This window comes from Leopardus geoffroyi, chromosome B1 (assembly GCF_018350155.1).
Source record: "Leopardus geoffroyi isolate Oge1 chromosome B1, O.geoffroyi_Oge1_pat1.0, whole genome shotgun sequence".
Lineage (NCBI taxonomy): Eukaryota > Metazoa > Chordata > Mammalia > Carnivora > Felidae > Leopardus > Leopardus geoffroyi.
Window position 1 is genome coordinate 2,408,641 of NC_059327.1, and position 16,582 is coordinate 2,425,222.

At 44.3% G+C, this 16,582-nt stretch overlaps 1 protein-coding gene across 5 annotated transcripts in view; it reads right to left on the minus strand.

Moving 5' to 3' along the window:
- The window catches only part of CSMD1 (CUB and Sushi multiple domains 1), a 2,022,178-nt gene that overhangs the window by 73,879 nt on the left and 1,931,717 nt on the right, over positions 1-16,582 (minus strand). For all 5 annotated transcript variants that reach the window (XM_045451804.1, XM_045451793.1, XM_045451792.1 and 2 more), the window contains 2 exons: positions 9,806-10,000; positions 5,051-5,224 (listed from right to left, as the gene is read on the minus strand). In XM_045451804.1, the coding sequence (XP_045307760.1) occupies positions 5,051-5,224; positions 9,806-10,000 (369 nt within the window). The remainder of the gene's footprint in view (positions 1-5,050; positions 5,225-9,805; positions 10,001-16,582) is intronic.

Consider the following 16,582-nt stretch of genomic DNA (forward strand, 5'->3'; position numbering starts at 1 on the left):
AGAAATGAATAAGCTTAGTGAGAAAGGCATGTTGAAAGCCTTGGGCCAAAGGTTAGGCCTCTTGCCCCAAACAGCTGGCCCAGTTGTAAATGCAAAAGAAAAGCCCTTGAAGAAAATTAAAAATGCTACTCCAGTGAGCGTACGAATAATAATAAACTGAAATAGCCTTATTGCTGACAAGGAGGAAGTCTGAGCAGTCTAGACAGATCACACCGGCCCCAGCATTCCCTTAAGCCAAAGCCTAATCCGGGCAAGGCCCTAACTCTCTGTAACGCTACGAAGGTTGAGAGAGGGGAGGCAGCTGCGGAAGAAAAGTTTAAGGCCAGCAGAGGCTTGTCGGTGAGGATTAAGGAAAGAAGCCGTCTCTGTAGCATAAAAGCTCAAGGCGAAGCAGCAAGTGCTGAGGCAGAAGCTGCAGCAGGTTCTCCAGGAGATCTAGCGGAGATAATTCGCGACGGTGGCTACACCAAACAACAGATTTTCAGTGTCGGTGAAACAGCCTTCTGTTAGAACAAGATGCTACAGAGCTTTCCCCGCCAGAGAGAAGTCGACGCCTGGCTTCAGGGCTTCAAAGGAAGACTGACGCTGTTGTCAGGGGCTAACGCAGCTGGTGCCTTAAGTGCAAGCCGATGCCCACGTACCATTCTGAAAATCCGCGGGCCCTTCAGAATTGGGCTGCATCTACTCTGCCTGTGCTCTGCCTGGTCACCCAAGAGCTCTGATAGAGGCGCACAACGAGACGAATGCGGTTTTCACGCCCGTTAACACAGCATCCATTCCGCAGCCCGTGGATCGAGGAATCATTTCAACTTTCACATCTTACTACTGAAGAAATGCATTTCACGAGGCTATAGATGCCATAGATGGTGATTCCTCTCATGGATCTGGGCAAAGTAACCTGAAGACCTTCCAGATCGGACTCACCACCCTAGATGCCATTAAGAACATCCGTGACTCAGGGGAAGAGGTCAAATTATCAGCATAAACAGGAGTTTGGAACAAGTGGACTCCAACCCTCATGGATGACGCTGAGGGAGTCAAGACTTCATGGGGAAGTAGAGGCAGACGTGGTGGAAGGAGCCAGAGAACGAGAGTCACAAGTGGACGAGGGGCCGCGTCTCACGATCAAACTTGAACAGATGAGGGGACGCTTCATGTGGACAAGCAAAGAAAGGGGTTTCCTGAGATGGAATCTAGTCCTGGTGCAGATGCTGTGATGGTCACTGAAATGACAACAAAGGACTGAGAACACGACATAAACCGAGTTGAGAAAGCCGCGGCAGGGTTTGAGACGGTGGCTCCAAAGCCGGAAGAAGTCCCACTGTGGGCAACATGCTGTCAAACTGCATCACATGCTGCAGAGAAGTTGTTCATAAAAGGAAGAGCCGGTCTATGTGGGAAACTTCCACGCTGCCTCATCTTAGGGAACAGCCCCAGCCACCCCGACCTTCAGCTGACCCCATCCTGATCAGTCAGCAACCACCACAACTGAGGCAAGACTCTCCACCAGCAAAAAGGTTGTGAGCAGCTGAAAGCTCGGATTGTGTAGCAATTTTTAGCAATGAAGTATTTTTAAATTGAGGCGTGTACATTTGACCCTCGAACAACGCAGGTTTGAACTCTGTGGGTACACATACGCGTGGATTTTTTTCAGCAAATCCAGTACTGTAAATGTATTTCCTGTCCTTTAAGGTTTTCTTAATAAGTTTTCTCTCCGCTTATTTATTTAGTTTGAGACACAGGGGAGGCACGGAGAAAGAAGGAGACAGAGAATCCCAAGCTTCTCCACGCGTAGTGCGGAGCCCCACGTGGGGCCTGATCTCACAACCATGAGACCTTGACACGAGCTGAAATTAAGAGTTGGAAGGAGGGGCGCCTGGGTGGCTCAGTCGGTTAAGCGTCCGACTTTGGCTCAGGTCACGATCTCGCAGTCCGTGGGTTCGAGCCCCGCGTCGGGCTCTGGTCTGACGGCTCAAAGCCTGGAGCCTGCTTCCGATTCTGTGTCTCCCTCTCTCTCTGCCCCTCCCCCGTTCATGCTCTGTCTCTCTCTGTCTCAAAAATAAATAAAAAACATTAAAAAAAAAAGAGTTGGATGGAGCTAGGGGCACCTGGGTGGCTCAGTCGGGTGAGCGTCCAACTTCGGCTCAGGTCATGATCTCATGGTTCAGGAGTTCGAGCCCCGCATCGGGCGCTGTGCTGACAGCTCAGAGCCTGGTGCCTGCTTCGGATTCTGTGTCTCCCTCTCTCTCCGCCCCTCCCCCACTCATGCTGTCTCCTTCTCTCTCTCTCAAATATAAATAAAAATATTAAAAAAAAAAGAGTTGGATGGAGCTTAACTGACTGAGCCATCCGGGTGTCCCTTAAGGACATTTTATTTTCTCTAGCTTACTTGATTGTAAGCATACGGTATATATTACACATAACATACAAAATACGTGTTCATGTATATGTTATCAGTAAGGCTTTTGGTCAGCGATAAGCTATCAGGGGTTCAGTTTTTAGGGGCTCAAAAGTTGTATGTAGATTTTTGACAGGAGGGAGGAGTCAGAGCCCCTAACTGCCATGTAGTTCAAGGGTCAACTGTACATCATTGTTTTTCCACGTAATGCTATTGCACACTTACTGGACTACAGTATAGCGTAAATATAGCTTTTATGTGCATGGGGAAAACAAAAAATACACTTGACTCACTGTATTGTAATATTTGCTTTATTGTGTTGGTCTAGAACCAAATCCACAGTTATCTCGGAGGTGTGCCTGTAGCACGAATTACACTTTCAAGTCTCAGCGGTAGTTGTGCAACTGCATTCGCTGACTTTTGAAATATTTATACTAAGTGTATTACCCATCCTTTACTCGTTGTTTTATAAATATATGTGGCAATGTGTCCTATCTAATATTTTTCTAGTTGTTTTTCCTTCATATTCTCTGCCTCTTCCAATTTTATCATTCCTTATATCTTACATCTAGGTCCTACTACGCTAATGTGTTATATATTCTTTTCCAGACAGTTTTATTCCTCTTTATTTTCAGTTTCCATTCCTTCAGAACACTCCCTCTCCCAAAAGCTTCTAAGACATATTGTATCGTACCTAAGCCATACTTTGCGGCACACTGGCCCAGACAACTATACAACACGCTGTTCGACCTTTCGACTTCGAAGTCCTTATCTGCAGTCAAGAAGGACACCAGAGAAAAAGTGAAGGTTTCTTTGGAATCAACAAGACCCCAGCAGACCCCAGGATGTCAGCTATAGAAATTGTGCCACTCAAACTCCCTGAGGCCACAGTAACCATCTCACCTCATGAGGCTTTTGTAACCAGTAGGTCACTAGTCAAATGTAAATTGTCACTGCTTTCCATTATCACAATTAGAGCAGACAAGTACGTTTCTTAGACCACCTGGTTGCCTTCCTAGCACCAAGTATCTGTCACTCAAGGTAACAGAGAAGAGCTACCCCGAAGGAGGGCCGCCTTACGGAGAGTGGTACTCAATGACCAGACATTTTAACGTTTATTTATTTTTGAGACAGAGAGAGACAGAGCATGAACAGGGGAGGGGCAGAGAGAGAGGGAGACACAGAATCGGAAACAGGCTCCAGGCTCTGAGCCGTCAGCCCAGAGCCTGACGCGGGGCTCGAACTCACGGACCGCGAGATCGTGACCTGGCTGAAGTCGGACGCTTAACCGACTGCGCCACCCAGGCACCCCCAGACATTTTATAATGACACGTAGGAAGGCACAGAAAATCTCAGAGGCACTAGTGACTATCAACACAAAATCCCACACACATTCCAAGGAAGTTTCACAGTCTACTGACAACCATACTGACCACACTCAGCAACAATATATGTATTTACACACACAGGGTATGCTGGCAGCTTCCATATAGGTATGACAGTAACTTAAAGAAAGCAGGTGTCAGGGGCACCTGGGTGGCTCAGTTGGTTGAGCGCCTGACTCTTCATTTCAGCTCAGGTCATGATCTCACGGTCATGAGATCGAGCCCTGCATAGGGCTCTGGGCTGAGCATGCAGCCTGCTTCAGATTCTCTCTCTTTCCCTCTGCCCCTCACCCCTGCTCGCTCACTCTCTCTCTCTCTCTCTCTCTCTCTCATGAAAAAAAAAAAAAAAGAAAGAAAGCAGGTGTTCTTTCATGGATAAGAGTGAGAAAGAAACTCCTTTCGTTGGTTGATTTTCTCTGGAATTATTAGATTCATTTTCTCTCTCTCTCTCTTTTCCCCCAAATTCTCCTGAGCATTTCTTCAAATTATCTCAAGTAAAAAGACCAGATTTTTACTATTCAAAATTTACTGGTCCTGGCTTCATTCCTGAAGTGATTTCCAGCCCATGGAGAGTCAGAGGCTTAAACTTTCCAGCTTCTATAGCTTTTGAGCGATTACAAAATTATTGAGGTCCCACAAAGAGGTCAAAAGGACAAAAGGCAGTTAACATATTTTAAAGATTACTTGGAGACCTACAGGAGCATGGTAAGTCCATGCTTTAAGCTGCCAATTCAACAATTTCCTATGTTTATTCACTAGATTTTTTTCAACGAGAAAGATTTTCAACTCAATTTTTTTAAATCATCATGCAGAAAATTTTAATCTTTAAGCGAAGGAAGAACACGTGACTGAGCACACACTCTTCTCGAAATAATTCATTGTACTTAGGCTGATTGATCTTAGTCACTTCCACTTACCGACACAATGTAAAATTTCTTTTAAAGATAAAGCATGTAATATTTTCGAGTATCATTTTTGTGTGTCCTAAGCTGATGGCATAAAGTGGCGATGACACCCTCAGCGCTGTAGAAAATAGTTTCTAGGTCACTCAAGGCAATAGGTGACTTTCATTTATTGGCCAGATTAAAAAATAATCCCCTTCGATACTTAAAGAAGTTGCTGTGTGAAGTGTAGCGCTAAGACCGCAGGTAGGATTTAGTTTCTCTGTTGGAACATTTATAGCAAGAGGTGTTACGCCTTGCCCAACCACAGTCTATTTTTCAGGCTTAGCTAAATTAAAGAAATACCAGATGATAGATTGATTTACCCAGGCAGCGAGTTTCGGAGCCACTCCAGAGTCCATTTGCTAAGCATTCTCTGACGTGAGACCCCACCAGGGTGTAGCCCGTGTTGCACGTAAATATAGCTGTGGCCCCATAAACTGTGAGCGTGCCAATCTTGTTACCGTTTGGCGGAAAGGAGAGGCTTCCACACGAGATCACTGGAAGGCAAACAAAAAGCGAACGTTACTTCAAGTCTGCGGGTTATTCTCTTGCTTAAGCATGACAAAATCCTCAGCCTTAATTCTTACCAGGGACAGGGATGTCTGGTTAGGGTCAGACAGGTCAACCATCTAGGAGGCTTAATTTTCCTCCTCTTACGCCCTTGGAATGGAAACGTGCGCGCTTAGAGCAGATTCCAAAACCGTGCGGTGGACGGACACAGCCACGGGGGCAGACCAGTCAAGCGTGCGGGCCGCCCGCCCGCCCTTCCGTGTGCATCGGCCACGAGAGCCACGAGGCAGCCACCAGACACCTGTTGCAGCACAGGAGCGGTCGTGCCCGGGGCCGTCAGCAGCACTTAGTCACGCGTGATGAAAACAGGACGCCTGCGTCATCGGGAGGCCTAGCTCCCCGTTCCCTCCATGTACTTGTGTGACTTGTTGGGACGGTGGAGTCATCAAGGCTGACTGTTCCCAGAGGCTTACGTGTGGTTTTGCACGGGTCACGACCAAGGGTCTGAAGACTCTTCTGAGGGCACCAAGGACTTGCTGAGTTACTCTGCGTAAAGGGGTTAGGGCCCAGGCAGCGGGTAGCTGATCCTTACGGAGTTCTTATCGATAGCGAGCTGATCGGAGGCAGCAAATGTAGCGAAGAAGAACACAGACCCTGGCTCCAGGCTACTCAGCTTCGGTCCTCGCTTTGCCGGTTACGGGGAGGCCGGTTTCCTCCAAGACTCCGGGGTCCTCCTTAGTTCCTCTCTTACGCGTTCCTACCAACGCCTGCTCGCAGAGCCGCGCGCTGGCTCTAACGAGAGGGCGCGTGCAAGTGCCAAAGCGACGCTTGGTACCGGATCAGGGCTCGGTCGGGGCCAACTGACGCGGAGCTGACCTGGGGACCTATTTCATGGGCTGAATCCGTGTGAACGCCTCGACTGACGATTCAAGGGACGACGACGTTTACGGCTGTGCCACGTAGACCAGGGTTTTGAATGGAGCCAATCTTACTCTGAGGGGTCCCCGCTGTGGTGCCATTTCAAACAGACAGACGGACACAGGCAGCTGGTGTGTGTCCTGGGGAGGATGTCTCAGCAGGAATTCGGACAGGGGAGGTCGTGACCGGAACGTTATTGTTGTTGAAGTTCCAGCGTCTGGGACCGCTCAACTCGTAGGGCTGTGTCTCATGTGTAGCGACAAGGCTAACACGTGCCCGGGGCCAAATGTCAACGGATTCCCGCAGAAGTTAATTTTTTTTTTTTTTTTTTACAATTTATCATGAACTTTCCACTAAGCCCTTCCCAAACACACCGCGAGCTTCGCCTTGAGTTAGGATATTTAAAGATCCACATGCAGCCACTCAGCATAATTAGACCGTGTCCTGAAACATCCGCACGGTCAGAAACGCGCTAGCGGCCGTGAGGTCCCCCGGGGCCTGAACGCACCCTCGGTGGACGGCGAGCCCGCTCTATGGCTGCCGCTCCTTCACCTCCGGGGAAACGTCCCTGCGCCCACGGCGTCTGGGGCTTGTCCTCCATCAGGCTCACCAGCCTGTAGGGAGGACTAAGGGAGCACGGCCGCGGCTTGTCCGCAGCGGGGCGATGGGGGCTCAGCCGGCAGGGGACCCACACGGCGATGGCGACAGCGACACTCACTTGGGGAAGCTGCCCCGACATGCACACGCACACACGCCACACCCCCCCCCCCCCACACACACACACCACACTCACAACACACATATACACCACGTATACACATACGCTTTGTCAAACATCCAAGTAGAGCCTCGTTTCCATGTTGTTTTCTCCTCCCAAGTGTTTGTGCGGCCCACACCGCCTCCCCTCACTGTGACCAGGGATCGCAAGCCATGGGTGTCTCTCCCCCCAGGGCAGCGTCCTTCCTCTTGCCTTCAGTTCTACTATTATGTGCATGTTGAAATCCTCAACTTAGAAAAAAAGTCATGTTGTGACATGGTGTTTCTAGACCTGTAAGGCCATCTTTCCTGTCAGAAATACGGATAGTGTTAGCGAGTGTGGCAAATAAATATAAGGTCAAGGGTAGGGACTTTCCGGTACGTTCTACCTGGAAAAGTCCTCCTGAATGTGCAGATGAACATGAACACAAACAGATGACGTGACATGACTGTGGATGGTTCGGGGCGGTTTATCGTGAAGACAGCGTCACAGGACAGGTGACTATTAAGTATGTGAAGGCATGCTGTGTAGACCACAGTCTGGAATTGATTTAGTAGGCCCCGAGGAATGACGCCAAGATGCCTGGTTATAAGTCAAAGGAAGGCCTTGCTCAAAGTGAAAATATTCAAACATGACTCAGCTGCCCCTGGGGTCATGACCGCCCTGAGTTATTTAAGTTATTTTAACTTAAAAAAAATGTATCAGTAGAGATAAAAATTAATCAAAAATATCCATATCAAGTCTTTTGGGGGGAAGAAAAACAACATTTTCAGTTTGGTCACAAAAGTAATAGTTAGTTTGGCCAGCTTTTCCTACCCACTAATCATATGAACAACATAATGTGTACCCTTGGGCATAGATGCTAGATGCTGGTCTCTAACACCCTTTTCCACCAAAAGTTTCCAGAGCTCCTTGGAGAATGGCCGATTCCTTGTTTAGTTAAGAAAAACTCAGGATGAGCATAAAATATCCTGTCTTCCTAAGAAAACAGAGACAACGTGAAAGACATCATAAGGAGAAGATGAAGAAACCAGGGAGAAGGGACTCAATCTGGCCATACTGGAATGATGAAAACTACAAATAATGATTAAAAAAAAACCAGCAATCAGTGATTTCATTGGAACCCACTGATTCTGGAAAAGGCCACAGGTCCATGATATTTGAGATAGATAAATATCAAAGTGTGATGTGATGCAACAACCCATACCAATGAATGGCTGACAATTTCCAAAACACATTTGTATGCCAAGTTGGCTGGAGAGATCTCCAGATATATGGATTTCTGGCTGTTGATCCTAGACCAAACTTAGTATTGGGATCACCAGACTGAGGTATGTTAAAGCCAGAAAGACAGACTTTCTAGAATTTCAGAAGAATGGAGGCAAATACACAATTTATGGATGGTAGAAACCCAACTTTGCTTTCTTCCCCCCAAAGAAGTAGAAACCTCCTGCTAAGGAGTTTGGTTCAATAATCAGGCTGGCCCTGCCCCCGGTTTTTGTAAACATTCTTCTAAACACGAGTCTCCCTGTGTCAGTTCTTCTGGAATGGAGATTTGGGACTTTAGTGTAACGTGCTGTGGCACAGCAAATACCCACCTAACACTAACACCATCCTCCCCAGGCACACCAGGCAACAAGAAAGCCCAGCAAAAACTAGACTGGACGGTTGCATCCGCAGAAGCCCCGCGTGAACTCCCCACTTCCAAGAAGTTTACGTGCGCCTACTTTTAAGACTCTGATTCTGGATCGAAACTGACGGAATGTTGCCTAGAAATTCTGAGAGAGGCAAAAGGTAGAGGCTCCCCAGTCTTTTGCCTCCACTCTCCTCACTGAGCTTAGTGACTGAGTCTCTGAATCACACCATGGAGCTTTGCAGTGGGTAACTGTAAGGGAGACCCGCGTGGATGTGGGAAGGAGGGGATTCCCTAATTCGGACCGAGAGGAACAAGGAGGAAATTCAATATGAATGAAGTCAAACCAGGACACTTGTGACAAAGGCAAGGGAACCGTTAATGATTACTCTGGAAAACAGGCTTCAGGCAGGGCTGTCTGGGGACCTGGTGGTGTCATGCACTCGGACTATGGAAGAGGTCCTCAAGTTCACTGACCCTCCCTAACTTACCTTCGTGCTCCTGACTGAGCGCTTGATACATGTTTACTTACCGTTGGCTCTATTCAAAGTTGAATTAGGATGGCTATGTCAAAGACAACAAAGCATTCTTTTGTCATTTTTCTTATTTTATTCTGGTTTCTTCTTATTAAGCTGTGTGCTTGATAAATTTGACACTGGTCTACTTGTTTCTATGCATGATAATTTCCTCTGAACAACCCACTAAAGAGTATGTGTTAAATCTATCTGAGTCAAATAGTGCTCTGAACAATACTAATATTGTTTTATTTTTCTATTTATTCACATTTGTTATAAAACCCACTCAAAGGCTTAATTGCTTATCTTGTACCTATGAGAATAATAATCTCCCTTTTCAAGACAGTCATTATTTGAGAACACAATATCTTCAGCATAAATAATATTTCCCAAGATCCTAATTAGAGGGTTTGAATAGTCAGTGCATGGAAGGAGTTATCTTTTGAAACATAGGCCTGGATTTGTTTTTGAGTTGATCTGAAATATCGGAGTATTCGAATATTTTAAAAGGTATACAATGCAATCATGAATAAATAGAACATTTAATATTTAACCCAGCCATCATACATTTTAAGTGTGTCACATAAAAATCCATATTCATCATTATAATGATGAGAAATGCCATTTGGTTACATTATTAATCCATAGGGGCAATCACTTACAGTGGGGGGGTTAAAAGGTGGCGGCCAGTGACGTCACTAATTCAGAATGGCTACCTGACCTGGGAAGTGCACTGGTCACTCACCTCGACATCTGGGTCTCTCGTCGCCTAAGCTCCACGTTCCATTGGCTTGGCACTGTGCCAGCCTCTGGCCCTCCAGGTAATAGCCAGGACTGCAGCTCAGCACGACCTGAGCTCCATACTCGTTCAGTGACCCCGAAACCAGTCTCCAGGTGACGTGCTCCGGGAGCTGAGCTTCGATGCCAGGACAAATCACCGCTGGAAATGAAACATACTTATTAACATCACCATTGTTTTCTCGACAGATCAGATCACGTTTGCTTTTAATGGTAAGACCCTTGTCTCTGAACTTGATCTTGCAAAACAGAAGCCGCTGGCCTATTATTTCAGGTGCTCTTCTCTACTACCCACATAGTCACAGGAGGATGATCATGCATGGAAAATGCATTCGGCAGCCTCATTGCAGGTGCACTGGCAACTGTGCAGTGACGCTGTGATAGAAACGGATAAATCACCCACAAGAAGTTGCACGGTTCATTTGGATGGAAAATCTTCATCAGGTAAATGAGCACATGCGTAGAAGAATCTTCCATATCGTTTGTCTCAATTTCCTCTGAGGATCTTGGGATAGAATTGAGACATTGACAACCAGCTTGGGCACAAACGATCAGAAAATCGTATGCCCCCATTCCCTTCCTCTCTATGAAACACACCTACATAAGATATTCTGTATGTTACTGGACTTACAGGCACACAGCATTTATCTGCAGACTGCATTAATACTGTCAGGACAAATGTTTAACAGATCTTAAAAGAGACCATCTTTTCATGCTCTTAGGAGAAGGCCTAGAATTACAGTAACTACTGGATACAGAGCAGGAGCTACAAATGTAATAACAGTGATAATAGTGGTAATGGTGTCGCCCGCGCCATTTTCTTGGGGTGGACTTCAAGCGATCCTGCAAATATGCTGAAAATGTATGCAAAATTTAATATATGTGAGTGTATATATATGTGAGTATATACATATATATATATATATATATATATATATATATATACTAAAGTAAAATAATATATGAAATGAATTTTACAAAGTTGGCACTCCATTTCTCCATATATGAACATCCAAGGCAGTCGACCACCTTCAGAACTGAGCTGACTGATTAATTTATTGAGCCTGTAAGATTTAGCTGGAGAAATCAGAGCTTTTTCAGAATGATATTAATAAATTACTTATTTAAAAGTAAATTAGAAAGCAAATTCTATATAGTTTATCATAGTTGAATCGGACATATTCAAATGTTACAAAAATCTCACTGAATCTTCTATCCGTAATTTACCAGTACTAAATGCGAATAAAGTGAAAAAAAAATGGACTTTTCAGTATTATTACAATAATATCAATGATGAATAAAATGTGAAAAGGATTTGCTAATTTGAAAGTAGTCCTTAGGTCTGTTTCTCTTAAGTATTTTTAAAGGAAATGATTGTCCAAAATTTTTATGGATTCAAAACGGATATTCAAAATGGATTAAAATCCTAAGTGCGAGTCCTAAAACCATAAAAATCCTAGAAGAAAGCAAAGGCAATAATTTCTTTGATATCGGCCACAGAAAGATTTTTCTAGATGTGTCTCCTTTGGCAAGAGAAGTAAAAGCAACAGTAAACTATTGGGACTACACCCAAATCAAAAAGCTTCCATTCAGCAAAAGAAACCAACAACAAAGCAAAAAGGTAATATACTGAATGGGAGAAGATATTTGCAAATGATATATACATTAAGGTGTTAATATCCAAAATATATAAAGAACTTATACAACTCAACCCCAAGAAAACAAATAACCCAATTAAAAAACGGGCAGATGACCTGAATAGTCACTTTTCCAAAGAAAATTACAGATGGCCAATAGACACATGAAAAGATGCTCAACATCATTAACCATTGGGGGAATGCAAAGCAGAACCCTGTGAGAATGGTTAAATTAAAACACACACACACACACACACACACACACACACAAACACACACACACAAAAGAAACAAGTGTTGGCGAGGGTGTGGAGAAAAATAAATACTCATCACTGTTGGTGGGAATGCAAACTGGTACAACTACTCTGGAAAACATTGGGGAGATTCCTCAAAAAATTAAAAATAGAATTACCATATTATCCAAGAATTACACTAATGGGAATTTACCCAAAGAAAATAGAAACAATAATTTGAAAAGATACATGCACTCCTATGTTTATTGCAGCCTTACTTACAACAGCCAATAATATGGAAGCAGCCCAAGTGTCCGATGACAGACGAATGGATCAAGATGTGGTGTGCACACACATGCATGCGCGTGCGCACACACACACACACACACACACACACACAGGAATGTTACTCAACCACAAAAAAGAATGAAATCTTGCCTTTTGCAACAACATGGGTGGACTTAGAATAATGCTAAGTGAAATAGGTTCATCAGAGAAGAACAAATATCATATGACTTCACTCCTATGTGGAATTTAAGAAACAAAACAAATGAACAAAGGAAAAAGAGACAAACAGACTCTTAAATATGGAGAACAAACTGGTGGTCACCAGAGGGAGGTGGTGGGGGGGATGGGGAAACAGGAGAAGGGGATTAAGAGTACACTTATCCTAATGAGCATTGAGTAATACATAGAATTGTTGAATTACTGTATTGTACGCCTGAAACTAATAGAATACTCACTGTATGTTAATTATAATCGAACAAAAAGTAAAACTTATATGGATATTTAAGTGTTTTGCCTGAATAATACAAGCAAATTCTTCTCTAACTGGAATACCTTTAGAATTCCAGGCAGGATGGCTATTTCTGAAGTCTTTAATGCCTTTAACCTTGTAAATCTATAGCTCCATTCCAATCCCACTGCCTATGTCAACTAAAGTTCATTTCATTTCACCAAAAACTGTACTTGCACAATGAGCTGAATTGTTTTCAATGACCTGAACTAACTTTTACAAACTCTACTTGTGCCAGGAAGGATTCACTGGTTGGCATTTACAGTGGAAACGGTCGTTTACTTTGAGCTCATATCATCTACGGTGGTGATTTCCAAATTCTGTATGATTACCTCTTTCTTCGTAAAAATGCTCTTTGGTTTGCCTTAGAATTATCTGATTCTGTTAAACCAGAAAAAAAAAAACTGATCACTTGAATCTCTTTCTCCCTAGTAGGCTAACAGCTCTTTTACTGTAAGCACTATGTCTTTTCACATTTTTTATTGAGTATGTTTGCCCTAAAACAGGTGCTGATGACATAGTTTTATAAATCTGGGTTAGGGAACATGTGTGTGTGTGAGTGTGTGTTCACACTTTGAAAACTAATGTGCCAAGAAAGTGTTGTGGCAACAAAAAAAAAAAAAAAACCCAAAAAACAAAAAACAAAAACAAACCTGCAAAGGAATGGAAGTGATAAAACCATACGGGTGGAACCTGAGTAAAGGGAAAAGTAAGACTGGAATAAATATTTAATGTGAAAGTTCTCCAAAGGGAGCAGGGCAAGAGCAGAGGTCCTCAGAAGCGTGGCAATTGGGGTTCTATTTAATACCTTCAAAGATGCCCAGAGGGATAACCTATAGCAAATGTCTAAGCGTGAACAAGTGAGGCCGTGGTCTGGGTGATGACATCCCAAGGAATGTCAACCAAGATGGTGCCAGAAAATGGTTTCCTCCAGATGGTGGAGAAAAGGGGGCCACTTGGTCAGTTTTATCCAAGTGGGTGTCCGCATTCATATGCAAACAACATGAGAAACCCAGAAACCAATGAGCCCTAAGGAATTAGTGCCGATGAAAGTGTCAAAGAAGGCATTGCCCCTGGTTGCCTTGGCCTGGCGGCAGGGGAAACCCCAATCTTGTGCCCGAATTCTGGGCCTTGTGGGAGGAAAAGGGACTTGAATAGACACAGGACCCTTTGTGGGCCCCAAATACCACCTCATTCTCCCCTTGGCGTTTCTGTAAGGTGAGCAGCCCCGGTCACACAGGTCAGAGACCTGACAAGGGTTTTCCTGGCTTGTTCTTCCTTTCCTGTCCCCGCCGCCCCCCACGGGCAGGGAGAGATCCGCTGGTCCTCCCCATGCCACCCCCTTCTCCTGAAGAGCCTCATCCCACCCCCTTCTCCAGCTCACCCTCACCCTCTGCTCTCTCTCTCTCTCTCTCACACACACACACACCCACACACAGACACATTTTCTGTCTTGCAAACATTTCAGTGACAACATAAAATATTTTGCATTTTACTTGAGAATTTATGTTGAGAATCTGATTCTACCGTGAGTGATTCTGATTTGTTACCGACTCCTTTGGCCAGCGGCAAAGCAGAAAGACTAACCGTTGTTTTGTATAAGATATTCAGACAATGACAGTATTTCCACCATAAAGAAAGCCCGATAGACTTCCCCGTCCCCACAATAAATTACAGACACATATCATACGTTTTTTGGGGTGTTCCCATCAGCCCCTCCACGCAGGGATGCAACTCTCTTTTCTCTTTTAACAACAGATCCCCCCATTATACCCAACAAGGGGAGTGCTTCTTATCACCAAGGTCAAGCACATTTAATTAGATTTGTAAAATCACCATTGGATGCCATCGCAGGAGAACGATTTAATCAGCCTCGTGAATGTTCTTCGTGCTCACAACTTGGGCAAGCTTTCAGCATGCCATTAATCGGCTGTCCTCACTGGTCGGGGGTGCCCAGAAGCCGGCTCAGTTCTGGTGCATTAGAAGCTGAGGAACAAGCCTGCTTGGGCTTAGGTAAATAAGGAATGTAAGGTCTTTGAGCAAAGGCATCCTACAGAGATTTCAATGCAGTCCACACCCTCCCATCTCAACACTGCTCTGGGAGGAAGCCCCACCACAAAGACTGGATTGAAAGCATGAGATTCTTAAGGAAATACATTGTTTCTGGATTTTTGTTTTAAGCTCAGATGTTAACCAATCCTGAGTGTGTGAGTTGTTTAGAATAAGAGTAGCGAATTAGTAAAGAGCTCAAATCACAGAGTTTTAAAAGCAACCTTTTAGCAGGTAACTTACAGGCTCACTGAGAGTGATCAGACTTTCGCTACCAGACAAAAAAAAAAAATGTCCCAACACTTCAAAGCCCCTAATCGCCACCCCCCTCCCCAAGATTCCTGACTGAATCTAAACCCTCTGAACATTCTCATATTCTTTCTAGTCCTGGAATTGCCAGATTTCTTCTCATTCAATTATGAAGTTTACAAAAGCCCCTTCTTGAGATCAGACATTTTTCTGCCCCAGGCTTCTTGTTATTTTGCTGCTATGTTAGTTTTAATAAGTAGATCTTAGTGGAGTCAGACCCTAGAGCATTTACCTAACTAACTGTAACTAAGTAAAAAAAAAAAAAAAAAAAAAAAAAAAAAAAAAAAAGAATATTCCAGCTCTTTCCCTAGCTTAAAGGTAAACACCTTCCAGGAAATCTGATTTCAATAACAAAAAAGACTAATACTGAATTAACCTCATCTGCTTAGTGACACTGGTAAATACTGTTCAGACTTTTTTTTATAATTCTATAATCGAAGTTCCCTACTAAAGCCATTTTTTTTCAATTACATAAGATGGTTTATTTTTTAATTATACTAAACCAGCCCCTGAACGGGATGAAAACGGTACTGATAATCAAGGAGTAGATTTATAGTAAAATAATCTTAGTATTTCACTCCTTACCACTGGGCTCACAACAAAGGAATCCACAGTATTTACATCACCGATGCCTGTCTTTTAGAAGCTTGGCTTTTCAGTTCCCTCTAAACATCCCTAGAAGTTTCCTGTTGTGCCCTGTGTCTTCTTTTTATCTGTGTGTTTTTTCTGTCCCGGAAGTTGCACACGTAAGGTCACGGTTCCAGTATGCACCGATAACCAACACTGAACCAGCTCTTATAATTAGGAACATCTTTAGAGTTTTTGCGGAAAGAAAACTGTTTGCTTAAAAATAGTTGATGCATTTGGTTAAATGTTCTTTCCCGTTTCCCCTAGTGAGACTTTCCTCCTTCCGTTGTTTTAAGTAAGAGTCTAACAATGTCTCCGGGGTAATTTGTAGGTTATGATGAATGTGACCCTAAATTCTGACATTGTTGTAAATACAACATAGTCAGTGCCGTGAGAGCAGGGCCAGGGCCCTGCCCAAGGACTTGTGGACGCTTTCATGGAGACAAACCACACAAACTAGGGACTGGCATTGAAGCCGGTGGCCATCCGGCTGAGGTACGCCTGATATGAAATGCTATACAAGCGGATGACACCTGCTTTGGTCAGATCCTCAATCTCTCATACTTGGGACACAGGTCTGCAGACATCTAAAGGGACGAGATAAAAGAAGGGTGGGGAGCCGTGGATGTTTCCAGAAAGTTGGTGGTTGGGTGCTGTAGAGGGGGTGCGGGAGGCACCATGAAAGCTGGCGCATGAGAAGACACGATTTCGACCCAGTGCTGAGTGAACAGGGAGCTGTTTCCTCTGATGGTGTGGCACTACAGTGACACGAGGACATTAATATGCAACAAATACGTTCTGCTTACACACACTCTCTCTGCTAAGACTCCACACACACAGGACCACGTGGAGCATCATGACCGTGTGTCAGATGGGGCCAAGCTAGGAAACTCGGAACTCGTGGACTTCCCTTCCAGCGATGAGTACAATGTTCCTAAATTCTTATACTTTAGTGCATGAGGCCCTACATGGAGGCAAGTCATTTTTTTCTTCAAAACACTTCAGTAGGAGTGACAGATGTGTGGAAACATTCTTTTTGGATGGCACATGATTGTAACATTTCAAGTAACCAG